Below are 15,000 nucleotides of genomic sequence, written 5' to 3'. Positions count from 1 at the left end.
CCATCCATCCATCCATCCATCCATCCATCCATCCATCCACGCATGCATGCCTCATCCATACATCATTCATCGTCCTTTCCATCATTCAATCCATCCCTGCATCTATAGAGTCCTATCAAGAGCCCAGTACAGGATCACCGATGTACTCAATCTTCTATTGTCTGGCCACTCATCTATTGATGGATCTATTCATCAATGCAACCTCAATGCTCCTCATTGAGGTAAAGCTCTCCAGGCATTCCATATTCATAGAATCACAGAATCATAGCATAATTAGGGTTGGAAAGGACCTTAAGATCATCTAGTTCCAACTCCCCTGCCATTGGCAGGTACACCTCACGGTAAATCATACCACCCAAGGCCTCGTTCAAACTTGTCTTGAACACCGCCAGGGATGGAGCATTCACAACCTCCCTGGGCAACCCATTCCAGTGCCTCACCACCTTAACCAACTCATATTTCGAAACTTATCCATCCATGAATCCATCCATCCATCCATCCATCCATCCATCCATCCATCCATCCATCCATCCCATAGGCAGCCATGCTGCTCTAAATACCTGTCAAACACTCAACACATGATGACAAACAACCCCATCATCCACCTTCAGTACATTCATTTGCTGATTCAGCATTGTCACCGCTGCCCTTGAAGACTTTCAGGGTCGATCAACCATCCATAACTCCAGCCATTCATTGGTGTATTCTTTCATCCACTCAGCCCTCCATGCTTTCCTTCAGCATCCAGCTCTCCAGGAATTCAACATATATTGTTTATGTATACTCATCCTTCTACTCATAAATCGTTTCTTCCATCCATCCATCCATCCATCCATCCATCCATCCATCCATCCACCCATCCATCCATCCATCCATCCATCCATCTATCCATCCAACCACTCATCTATCCATACACCCATCCACCCACTCAACCTTCCAGCCACTCATCCATTCATCCTTCCATCCATGCCTCCATCCATGCCTCCATCCATCCATCCATCCATCCATCCATCCATCCATCCATCCATCCATCCATCCATTCTCCCACCCTATCATTCATCCATTCATCCATCCTTGCATCCTTCCATCCTTTCATCCAGCAACTCATTCATCCATTTGTGAATCCATCCATCCATCTATCCTTCCATCCCTTCATCCACCCTCTCATTCATCCATCCATGCACACATCCATCCATCCATGCCTCCATCCATCCACCCATCCATCCATCCATCCATCCATCCATCCATCCATCCATCCACCCACTCATCCATCCATGCATCCATCCTTCAATCCATCCATCCATTCATCACCCATCCATGTAACCATTCATCTGGAAATCCATCCATCCATCCACCCAACCACCCATCCATGCATTCAGCTACCCCTCCACCCTTCCAACCTGTCACTCCCCTATCCTTCCACTGACCTCAAATCCCAACCCACCTCCACTGACCAAGGCACGAGCACGGGCCCTGCCCAAGCTTCTGTCCACTACAAGAGGCGGTTCAGCGGGGCTGGTGCCAGAGCCCCCTCACCTGTGACAGTGTCGGTGGAGACGGGGCCCAGGCGTGTGCGACCCCACAGCCCGTACAGGTTGAACTTGTAGCGGCGGGACGGGGACAGCCCCGGCAGCGTCAGCGTGCGGGAACCCCCGTCCACGGGCAGCACCTGGGGCTGGCCTTGTGCATCGCGGTACTGCAGCGTGAAGGAGTCAAAGGTGCCCTCGGGGACGCTCCACTCCAGCTGCACCGAGTCAGAGGTGACCTCGGACACCCTGAGCTCACCCAGCACTGGCTGGGATTCCTCCTCCTGTGGAGCTGGAGCTGCAGTGGAGAGGCCACAGTGAAGGCCATGAGCATCTGTATGTGAATCTATCTCTCCAGTCAACAATCCATCCATCTGTTCATCCATTCATCCATCCATCCATCCATCTGTTCATCCATTCATCCATCCATCCACACATGCATGCCTCATCCATACATCATGCATCTTTCCTTCCATCATTCATTCCACCCCTGCATCTATAGAGTCCTATCAAGAGCCCAGTAAAGGATCACTGATGTACTCAATCATCTATTGTCTGGCCACTCATCTATTGATGGATCTATTCATCAATGCAACCCGCAATGCTTCTCACTGAGGCAAAGCTCTCCAGGCATTCCATATTCCAAGGATCATTCTATCCAACCATCTACTCATATTTACAAATTTATCCATCCATCCATCCATCCATCCATCCATCCATCCATCCATCCATCCCACAGGCAGCCATGCAGCTCTAAAGACCTCTCAAACACTCTACACATGATGATGAACAACCCCATCATACAACTTTAGTACATTCATTTGCTGATTCAGCACAGTCACACCTAGCATTGAAGACTTTCAGGGTCCATCAACCATCCATAACTCCAACCATCCATTGCTGTATTCTTTCATCCATTCAGCCCTTCATGCTTTCCATCAGCATCCAGCTCTCCAGGAATTCAACACACATTGTTTATATATACTCATCCTTCATCTCATAAATAATTTCTTACATCCATCCATCCATCCATCCATCCATCCATCCATCCATCCATCCATCCATCCTTTCATCCACCCACTCAACCATCCATCCGTCCATCCACCCATCTATCCATCCATGCCTCCATCCATTCATCCATCCATCCATCCATCCTTCCATCCATCCATCCATCCATCCATCCATCCATCCATCCATCCATCCATCATTCCAGGGATTCATTCATGCTTCCACCAAGTTATTTATGCACACATCCATTCATGCATCCATACACCCACTCTTCCATCCATCCATTCATCCCTCTATCCATCCATCCTGCCATCCACCCATGCATTCATCCATTCATCTATCAATCCATCCATCGATGCATCTATGCATCCATCCACCCACTCATCCATCCATCCAATCATCCTTCAATCCATCCATTCGTTCACCAGCCATCCATGTAACCACTCATCTGTAAATCCGTCCATCCATCCATCCATCCATCCATCCATCCCCCCAAACATCCATGCATCCATCCATTCTTCCATTCTTTCATCCTCCCACTCATCCATCCATTCTTGTATCCATCCATCCATCTGTCGACCCCAACATGCATGCATGCATCCATCCATCCATCCATGCGTGCATCCCCCTTTCTATTCATCCATCCATCCATCCATCCATCCATCCATCCATCCATCCATCCCCCATCTATTCATTCCTCCATTCATCCATCCGTCCATCCATCCATCCATCCATCCATCCATCCATCCATCCATCCATCCACACATGCATGTCTCATCCATACATCATTCATCGTCCTTTCCATCATTCATTCCATCCCTGCATCTATAGAATCCTATCAAGAGACCACAACAGGATCACCAACGTACTCAATCATCTCCTGACTGACCACTCATCTCTTCATGGATCTATTCATCAATGCAACCTCAATGCTCCACATTGAGGGAACGCTCTCCAGGCATTCCATATTTTTAGAATCATAGAATCATAGCATAGTTAGGGTTGGAAAGGAGGCCACCCGAGGCCTCGTCCAACCTTGTCTGGAACTCCACCACGGATGGAGCATTCACAACTCCCTGAGCAACCTATTCCAGTGCATCACCACCCTAATGTACTCCTATTTCCAAGTTCATCCATGCATCCATGCATCCATGCATCCATCCATGCATGAATCCATCCATCCATCCATCCATCCATCCATGCATCCCACAGGCAGCCATGCTGCTCTAAAGACCTGTCAAACACTCAACCCATGATGACAAACAACCCCATCATCCACCTTCAGTACATTCATTTACTGATTCATCATTGTCACCGCTGCCCTTGAAGACTTTCAGGGTCCATCAACCATCCATAACTCCAGCCATCCATTGCTGTATTCTTTCAACCATTCAGCGCTAGATGCTTTCCTTCAGCATCCAGCTCTCCAGGAATTCAACATATATTGTTTATGTATACTCATCCTTCTACTCATAAATCGTTTCTTACTTCCATCCATGCATCCATGCATCCATCCATCCATCCACACATCCATCCATCCATCCATCCATCCATCCATCCATCCATGCATCCATCCATCCATCCACACATCCATCCATCCATCTATCAATCCAACCCTGCATCTATAGAGTCCTATAAAGGGCCCAGTACAGGATCATCGACATGCTCAATCATCTACTGTCTGACCACTCATCTATTGATGGATCTATTCATCAATGCAACCCTCAATGATTCACATTCTATCCATCCATCCTTTCATATTTCCAAATGTATCCATCCATCCGTCCATCCATCCATCCATCCATCCATCCCACAGGCAGCCATGCTGCTCTAAAGACCTCTCAAACACTCAACACATGATGACGAAGAACACCATCATCCACCTTTAGCACATTCATTTGTCGATTCAGCACAGTCAGACCTGGCCTTGAAGACTTTCAGGGTCCATCAACCATCCATAACTCCAACCATCCATTGCTGTATCCTTTCATCCATTCAGCCCTCCATGCTTTCCATCAGCATCCAGCTCTCCAGGAATTCAACACACATTCTTTATGTATACTCATCCTTCATCTCATAAATTGGTTCTTACATCCATCCATGCATCCACACATCCATCCATCCTTCCATCCAACCACTCATCTCTCCATACACCCATCCACCCACTCAACCATCCATCCATCAATTCATCCATCCATCCATCCATCCATCCATCCATCCATCCATCCATCCATCCACCCGTCCTTCCATCCACCCACTCAACCATCCATCCATCCATGCTCACAACCATCCATCCATGCCTCCATGCATCCATCCATCCATCCATCCATCCATCCATCCATCCATCCATCCATCCATCCATCCTTCCATCCACCCACTCAACCATCCATCCATCCATGCACACATCCATCCATCCATGCCTCCATCCATGCCTCCATCCATCCATCCATCCATCCATCCATCCATCTATCCATCCATCCATCCATCATTCCAGGCATTCATTCATGCTTCCACCAAATCATTCATGCATCCATCCATTCATCCATCCATACACCCAGTCTTCCATCCAACAATTCATCCCTCTATCCATCCATCCTGCCATCCACCCACGCATTCATCCATTCATCTATCAATCCATCCATCGATCCATCCATCGATGCATCCATCCACCCACTCATCCATCCATCCAACCATCCTTCCATCCATCCATTCGTTCACCAGCCATCCATGTAACCACTCATCTGTGAATCCGTCCATCCATCCATCCATCCATCCATCCATCCATCCATCCATCCATCCCCCCAAACATCCATGCATCCATCCATTCTTCCATTCTTTCATCCACCCACTCATCCATCCATTCTTGTATCCATCCATCCATCTGTCGACCCCAACATGCATGCATGCATCCATCCATCCATCCATGCGTGCATCCCCCTTTATATTCATCCATCCAACCATCCATCCATCCATCCAACCATCCATCCATCCATCCATCCATCCATCCATCCATCCATCCATCCATCCCCCATCCACCCATCCATCCATCCCCCGTCTATTCATTCCTCCATCCATCCATCCATCCATCCACACATGCATGTCTCATCCATACATCATTCATCGTCCTTTCCATCATTCATTCCATCCCTTCATCTATAGAATCCTATCAAGAGACCACTACAGGATCACCAACGTACTCAATCATCTCCTGACTGACCACTCATCTATTCATGGATCCATTCCTCAATGCAACCTCAATGCTCCTCATTGAGGTAACGCTCTCCAGGCATTCCATATTTTTAGAATCATAGAATCATAGCATAGTTAGGGTTGGAAAGGAGGCCACCCAAGGCCTCGTCCAACCTTGTCTGGAACTCCACCAGGGATGGAGCATTCACAACTCCCTGAGCAACCTATTCCAGTGCATCACCACCCTAACGTACTCCTATTTCCAAATTCATCCATCCATCCATCCATCCATCCATCCATCCATCCATCCATCCATCCCGCAGGCAGCCATGCTGCTCTAAAGACCTGTCAAACACTCAACACATGATGATGAACAACCCCATCATCCACCTTCAGTACATTCATTTGCTGATTCAGCATTGTCACCGCTGCCCTTGAAGACGTTCAGGGTCCATCAACCATCGATAACTCCAACCATCCATTGCTGTATTCTTTCATCCATTCAGCCCTCCATGCTTTCCTTCAGCATCCAGCTCTCCAGGAATTCAACATATATTGTTTATGTATACTCATCCTTCTACTCATAAATCGTTTCGTACATCCGTCCATGCATCCATTCATCCATTCATCCATCCATCCATCCATCCATGCATCCATCCATCCATCCATCCATTCACCCATCCATCCATCCATCCATCCATCCATCCATCCATCCATCCATCCACCCATTCATCAGGCATCCATTGAACCATTAATCTGTAAATCCATCCATCCATTCATCCCAGCACCCATCCATCCTCCCATCCACACACTCATCCATCCATCCATCCATCCATCCATCCACCCACTCATCCATCCACCCACGCATCCAGCCATTCTTGCATCCATCCATACATCCCTCCACACATCATCCATCCATCCATCCATCCATCCATCCATCCATCCATCCATCCATCCCCCTGTCTATTCATTCAACCATCCATCCATGCATCCATCCATTCATCTCTCCATCCGTCATTCCGTTCATCTTTCGATCCATTTATTCAGCAAGCTAGCCACCCATCCCCCTGTCTCTTTGTCTCTTCATCCATCCATCCATCCATCCATCCATCCATCCACCCACCCAACATCCATCCCTCTGTCAGTCCCTTCACCCATCCATCATCCTTCCATCCATCCATCCGTCCATCCATCCATCCATCCATCCATCCATCCATCCATCCATCAATCCATCCATCCACCCACCCACCCACCCACCCATCACCCATTCAGTCATCAATACATTCATTCATCATCCTCTTTTCCACCTTTCCTTCCACCCGTGCATCTGTAAAATCCTACCAAGCACCCAATACAGGATCTGTGACAAACTCAGACATCCACCATCTGATCAGTTATTCATTGATGCACACATTCATCCATGCAACTCTTAATACTGGGACTCAGCACTCCAGACGTTCTGGATTCCATGGCTCCATCTCTCCATTCTTCTACTCACAAATCCAAATACATCCATTCATCCGTCCTATCCAACCCTCTCACAGGAAGCCGTGCTGCTCTAGAGACATTTCAAACCCTCACCACATGATCAGGCACAAACTCCACCACCCGCCTTCTGTACGTTCAACCAATCACTGATTCAGCAAAGTGAAACCTGCCTTTGAGACTCTCAGATTCCCTCAACCATGCATCAATGCAAGCATTCGGTGTTGTATCCGTTCATCCATTCAACACTCCATGCATTCCGCAGCCATCCAGCCCTCCAGTCATTCAACAAGCGTCGTTACTCTCTACTCATCCTTCTACTAATAAATGCTTTCTTCCATCCATCCATCCATCCATCCATCCATCCATCCATCCATCCATCCATCATCCATCCATCCATCTGTTCATCCATTCATCCATCCATCCACACATGCATGCCTCATCCATACATCATTCCCCGTCTTTTCCATCTTTCATTCCATCCCTGCATCGATAGAGTCCTATCAAGAGCCCAGTACAGGATCACTGACGTACTCAATCATCTATTGTCTGACCACTCATCTACTGATGGATCTATTCATCAATGCAACCCTCAATGCTCCTCACTGAGGTAAAGCTCTTCAGGCATTCCATATTCCATGGATCATTCCACCCATTCATCTACTAATAATTCCAATTTTAACCATCCATCCATCCATCCATCCATCCATCCATCCATCCATCCATCCATCCTTCCACCTATCCACTCATCCATCCATCCATCCGTCCTTCCATGCATCCTTCCATGCATCCATCCATTCATCCATCCATCCATCCATCCTTCCACCTATCCACTCATCCATCCATCCATCCGTCCTTCCATGCATCCTTCCATGCACCCATCCATCCACCCACGCATGCATCCCTCCCTCCCTCCCTCCCTCCCTCCCTCCCTCCTTCCACCTATCCAATCATCTTCCATGCACCCATCCATCCACCCACTCATCCATTCATCCATGCCTCCCTCCCTCCATCCATCGACGCACCCATGCATGCTTCCATCCACCCACTCCTCCATCCATCCACGCGTCCATCCGTCCCACCGGCAGCCATGCTGCTCTAAAGACCTGCCAAACACTCAACCAATGATGACAAACAACCCCATCATCCACCTCTAGCACATTCCTTTGCTGATTCAGCACCATCAGACCTGGCCTTGAAGACTTTCAGGGTCGATCTGTAACTCCAACCATCCATTGCTGTATCCTTTCATCCATTCAGCCCTCTATGCTTTCCATAAGCACCCAGCTCTCCAGGAATTCAACACACATTGTTTTTGTATACTCATCCTTCTACTCATAAATCGTTTCGTACATCCGTCCATGCATCCATTCATCCATTCATCCATCCATCCATCCATCCATGCATCCATCCATCCATCCATCCATTCACCCATCCATCCATCCATCCATCCATCCATCCATCCATCCATCCATCCATCCATCCACCCATTCATCAGGCATCCATTGAACCATTAATCCGTAAATCCATCCATCCATTCATCCCAGCACCCATCCATCCATCCATCCACCCACTCATCCATCCATCCATCCATCCATCCATCCACCCACGCATCCAGCCATTCTTGCATCCATCCATACATCCCTCCACACATCATCCATCCATCCATCCATCCATCCATCCATCCATCCATCCATCCCCCTGCCTATTTATTCAACCATCCATCCATGCATCCATCCATCCATCCATCTCTCCATCCGTCATTCCGTTCATCTTTCGATCCATTCATTCAGCAAGCTAGCCACCCATCCCCCTGTCTCTTTGTCTCATCATCCATCCATCCATCCATCCATCCACCCAACATCCATCCCTCTGTCAGTCCCTTCACCCATCCATCATCCTTCCATCCGTCCATCCATCCGTCCATCCGTCCATCCATCCGTCCATCCATCCATCCATCCATCCATCCTTCCATCCATCCATCCATCCACACAACATCCATCCCTCTGTCAGTCCCTTCACCCATCCATCATCCTTCCATCCGTCCATCCATCCGTCCATCCATCCATCCATCCATCCATCCATCCACCCATCACACATTCATTCGTGAATACCTCCATCCATCATCCTCCTTTCCACCTTTCCTTCCACCCATGTGTCTCTGAAGTCCCATCAAGCACCCAATACAGGATCTGTGACAAACTCAAACATCCACCATCCGATCAGTTATTCATTGATGCACACATTCATCCATGCAACTCTTAATACTGGGACTCAGCACTCCAGACATTCTGGATTCCATGGCTCCATCTCTCCATTCTCCTACTCACAAATCCAAATTACATCCATTCATCCGTCCTATCCAACCCTCTCACAGGAAGCCGTGCTGCTCTAGAGACATTTCAAACCCTCACCACATGATCAGGCACAAACTCCACCACCCGCCTTCTGTACGTTCAACCAATCACTGATACAGCAAAGTGAAACCTGCCTTTGAGACTCTCAGATTCTCTCAACCATGCATCAGTGCAAGCAGTCAGTGTTGTATCCCTTCATCCATTCAACACTCCATGTGTTCTGCTGCCATCCAGCCCTCCACTCATTCAACAAGCGTCGTTACTCTCTACTCATCCTTCTACTAATAAATGCTTTCTTCTATCCATCGAACAATCCATCCACCCATTCATACATCCGTCCACCAATCCGTCTATCAAGGATCCACTCACCCATCAACCATCCATCCATCCATCCATCCATCCATCCATCCATCCATCCATCCATCCATCCACACATGCATGCCTCATCCATACATCATTCATCGTCCTTTCCATCTTTCAATCCATCCCTGCATCTATAGAATCCTATCAAGAGCCCAGTACAGGATCACTCAATCATCTATCGTCTGACCTCTCATCTATTTGTGGATCTTTTCATGAATGCAACCTCAGTGCTCCTCATTGAGTTAATGCTCTCCAGGCATTCCGTATTCATAGAATCATAGAATCATAGCATAATTAGGGTTGGAAAGGACCTTGAGATCATCTAGTTCCAACGCCCCTGCCATTGGTAAATCACGGTAAATCATACCACCCAAGGCCTCGTCCAAACTTGTCTTGAACACCGCCAGGGATGGAGCATTCATAACCTCCCTGGGCAACCCATTCCAGTGCCTCACCACCCTAACCAACTCATATTTCCAAATTTATCCATCCATCCATCCATCCATCCATCCATCCATCCATCCATCCATCCCACAGGCAGCCATGCTGCTCTAAAGACCTCTCGAACACTCGACCCATGATGACAAACAACCCCATCATCCACCTTTAGTGCATTCATTTGCTGATTCAGCACTGACACACCTGGCCTTGAAGATGTTCAGGGTCGATCAACCATCCATAACTCCAACCATCCATTGCTGTATCCTTTCATCCATTCAGCCCTCCATGCTTTCCATCAGCATCCAGCTCTCCAGGAATTCAACACACATTGTTTATGTATACTCATCCTTCTACTCAGAAATTATTTCTTACATCTGTCCATCCCTCCATCCCTCCATCCATCCACCCATCCACCCACTCATCCATCCATCCATCCATCCATCCATCCATCCATCCATCCACCCACTCATCCATCCATCCATCCATCCATCCATCCATCCATCCATCCATCCATCCACCCACTCGTCAGTCAATCCTTCCACCCTTCAATCCATCCATCCATACATTCATCAGCCATCCATATAACTATTCATCTGTAAATCCATCCATCCATTCATGCCTCCACCCATCCATCCTCCCATCCTCCCATCCACCCATCCATGCACCCATCCATCCACCCATCCATCCATCCATCCATCCATCCATCCATCCATCCATCCATCCATTCTTCCATCCACCCACTCATCCACCCATTCATCTATCCTTCAATCTATCCATCCATTCATTAGCCAACCATATAACCATTCATCTGTAAATCCATCCATCCATTCATCCTACCATCCTTTCATCCACCCACACATCCATCCATTCATGCATCCATCCATCCATCCATCCATCCATCCATCCATCCATCCATCCATCCATCAATCCACCCATCCATCAATAACCCCACTCATTCATGTATCCACACATTCATCCATCCATTCATCCATCCTTCAATCCATCCATCCATTTACCAGCCATCAATGTAAACATTCATCTGGAAATCCATCCATCCATTCATCCCTCCCTCCATCCCCCCATCCATGCATTCAACAACCCCTCCACCCTGCCAACCTGTCACACCCCCATTCTTCCACTGATCCCAAATCCCCTCCCACCCCCTTTCCTCCACTGACCAAGGCACGAGCACGGGCCCTGCCCAAGCTTCTGTCCACTACAAGAGGCGGTTCAGCGGGGCTGGTGCCAGAGCCCCCTCACCTGTGACAGTGTCGGTGGAGACGGGGCCCAGGCGTGTGCGACCCCACAGCCCGTACAGGTTGAACTTGTAGCGGCGGGACGGGGACAGCCCCGGCAGCGTCAGCGTGCGGGAACCCCCGTCCACGGGCAGCACCTGGGGCTGGCCTTGTGCATCGCGGTACTGCAGCGTGAAGGAGTCAAAGGTGCCCTCGGGGACGCTCCACTCCAGCTGCACCGAGTCAGAGGTGACCTCGGACACCCTGAGCTCACCCAGCACTGGCTGGGATTCCTCCTCCTGTGGAGCTGGGGCTGCCGTGGAGAGACCAAAGTGAAGGCCATGAACATCTGTATGTGAATCTATTTCTCCATTCATCCATCCAACCATCCATCCATCCATCCATCCATCCACCCAGTCATCCATTCATCCATCCATCCATCCATCTCTCTGTCCATCCAGTCATCCATCCTTCAATACTTCCATCCATCCATCCATCCATGCATCCATCCATCCATCCTTCCATCCATCCTTCCATCCACCCGCTCATCCTTTCATCCATCCATTCATCCATCCATCCATCCTTCCATCCGTCCATCCATCCATCCATCCATCCATCCATCCATCCATCCATCCATCCTTTAACCTATCCACTCATACCTCCATCCATCCATCCATCCATGCATTCTTAGAATCACAGAATCATAGAATCGTTAGGGTTGGAAAGGACCTTAAGATCATCCAGTTCCAACCCCCCTGCCATGGGCTGGGCCACCTCACACTAAACCATGGTACCCAAGGCCTCGTCCAACCTGGCCTTGAACACTGCCAGGGATGGAGCATTCACAACCTCCCTGGGCAACCCATTCCAGTGCCTCACCACCCTCACAGGAAAGGACTTACTCCTTATACCCAACCTAAACTTCCCCTGTTTCAGTATTAACCCGTTACCCCTTTGTCCTATCACTACAGTCTCTACTGAACAGTCCCTCTACAGCATCCCTATAGGACCCCTTCAGATACTGGTAGCTGCTATGAGGTCACCACGCCGCCTTCTCTTCTCCAGGCTGATCAGTCAAACTTCCTCACCCATTATTATATGCATCCATCCATTCATCCACCCACGCACTCATCCATCCATCCCTCCCTCCCTCCCTCCCGCCATCCATCCATTCGCCCATCTATCCCCCGATCCATCCATCCATCCATCCATCCATCCATCCATCCATCCATCCATCCATCCATTCCTCCATCCATCTGTCCATCCATCCATCCATCCCACAGGCAGCCATGCTGCTCTAAAGACCTGTCAAACACTCAACACATGATGACGAAGAACACCATCATCCACCTTTAGTACATTCATTTGTTGATTCAGCACAGTCAGACCTGGCCTTGAAGACGTTCAGGGTCAATCAACCATCCATAACTGCAGCCATCCATTGCCGTATTCTTTCATCCATTCAGCCCTCCATGCTTTCCATCAGCATCCAGCTCTCCAGGAATTCAACACACATTGTTTATGTATACTCATCTTTCTACTCATAAATCCATCCATCCATCCATCCATCCATCCATCCATCCATCCATCCATCCATCCATTCATCTTTACATCCTTCTTTCCATCCATCCATCCATGCATCCATCCATCCATTCATCTTTACATCCATCCATCCATCCATCCGTCCGTCCGTCCGTCCATCCATCCATCCACCCACCCACCCATCACCCATTCAGTCATCAATACATTCATTCATCATCCTCTTTTCCACCTTTCCTTCCACCCGTGCATCTGTAAAATCCTACCAAGCACCCAATACAGGATCTGTGACAAACTCAAACATCCACCATCTGATCAGTTATTCATTGATGCACACATTCATCCATGCAACTCTTAATACTGGGACTCAGCACTCCAGACATTCCGGATTCCATGGCTCCATCTCTCCATTCTCCTACTCACAAATCCAAATACATCCATTCATCCGTCCTACCCAACCCTCTCACAGGAAGCCGTGCTGCTCTAGAGACATTTCAAACCCTCACCACATGATCAGGCACAAACTCCACCACCCGCCTTCTGTACGTTCAACCAATCACTGATTCAGCAAAGTGAAACCTGCCTTTGAGACTCTCAGATTCCCTCAACCATGCATCAGTGCAAGCATTCAGTGTTGTATCCGTTCATCCATTCAACACTCCATGCATTCCGCAGCCATCCAGCCCTCCAGTCATTCAACAAGCGTCGTTACTCTCTACTCAGCCTTCTACTGATAAATCCTTTCTTCTAGTCATCCATCCATCCACCCATCATCCATCCCTCCATTCACGGACCTATTCACTATTCTGTCTTTCACTGCACTCTTCTCTGTACTGGTTCTTTAACCCATCCCTCCAATGAATCATCGAGCGATCAAAACAGTCACTTGAGACTGTGAACCAAAGCCAAAATTTAACTACCCCCATAACTCTATCCATCCATCCATGCATCCAACCATCAATCAATCAACTATCCACCCAACTATCCACCCATCCATCTATCTGTCCACCCATCGAACCATCCATCCATCCATCCATCCATCCATCCATCCATCCATCCATCCATCCATCCAACCATTCATCCACCCAATCATTCATACATTCATCCATCCATGCATCCTTCCATCCTTTCATCCACCCACTCATCCATACATTCATGCCTCCATCCATCTATCCCCCACTCAGCCATGCATCCATGCATCCATCCATCCACGCACTCATCCATCCACTCCTCCATCCATCCATCCATCCCTCCCATATCCAGCCATCTGTCAATCTCTCCATCTATCCATTCATGAAATCTATCAATCTATTCATGAATCCATCCACCCATCCTCAACAACCCCTCCACCCTTCCAGCCTGTCACTCCCTCATCCTTCCATTGATCCCAAATCCCCTCCCACCCCCTTTCCTCCACTGACCAAGGCACGAGCACGGGCCCTGCCCAAGCTTCTGTCCACTACAAGAGGCGGTTCAGCGGGGCTGGTGCCAGAGCCCCCTCACCTGTGACAGTGTCGGTGGAGACCGGGGGCCCCAGGCGTGTGCGACCCCACAGCCCGTACAGGTTGAACTTGTAGCGGCGGGACGGGGACAGCCCCGGCAGCGTCAGCGTGCGGGAACCCCCGTCCACGGGCAGCACCTGGGGCTGGCCTTGTGCATCGCGGTACTGCAGCGTGAAGGAGTCAAAGGTGCCCTCGGGGACGCTCCACTCCAGCTGCACCGAGTCAGAGGTGACCTCGGACACCCTGAGCTCGCCCAGCACTGGCTGGGATTCCTCCTCCTGTGGAGCTCGGGCTGCAGTGGAGAGGCCAAAATGAAGGCCATGAGCATCTGTATGTGAATCTATCTCTCCATTCA

The 15,000-nt window shown here is 49.0% G+C and overlaps 1 protein-coding gene across 1 annotated transcript in view; it reads right to left on the bottom strand.

The window, feature by feature from the left end:
• The window catches only part of LOC133263645 (tenascin-X-like), a 66,636-nt gene that overhangs the window by 34,438 nt on the left and 17,198 nt on the right, over positions 1–15,000 (bottom strand). Inside the window, 3 exon segments of the mRNA XM_061443495.1 lie at positions 1,537–1,824; positions 11,630–11,917; positions 14,647–15,000. The exon segment at positions 14,647–15,000 is cut by the window's right edge and continues 9 nt beyond it. Of these exon segments, the coding sequence (XP_061299479.1) occupies positions 1,537–1,824; positions 11,630–11,917; positions 14,647–15,000 (930 nt within the window).

Source organism: Pezoporus flaviventris, unplaced genomic scaffold (assembly GCF_033815535.1).
Source record: "Pezoporus flaviventris isolate CSIRO_AGI_PZ_B2104156 unplaced genomic scaffold, CSIRO_AGI_Pfla_v1 ptg000392l, whole genome shotgun sequence".
Lineage (NCBI taxonomy): Eukaryota > Metazoa > Chordata > Aves > Psittaciformes > Psittacidae > Pezoporus > Pezoporus flaviventris.
The sequence above is the reverse complement of the archived record's forward strand: the minus strand, read 5'-3'. Positions and strand labels throughout refer to the sequence as shown.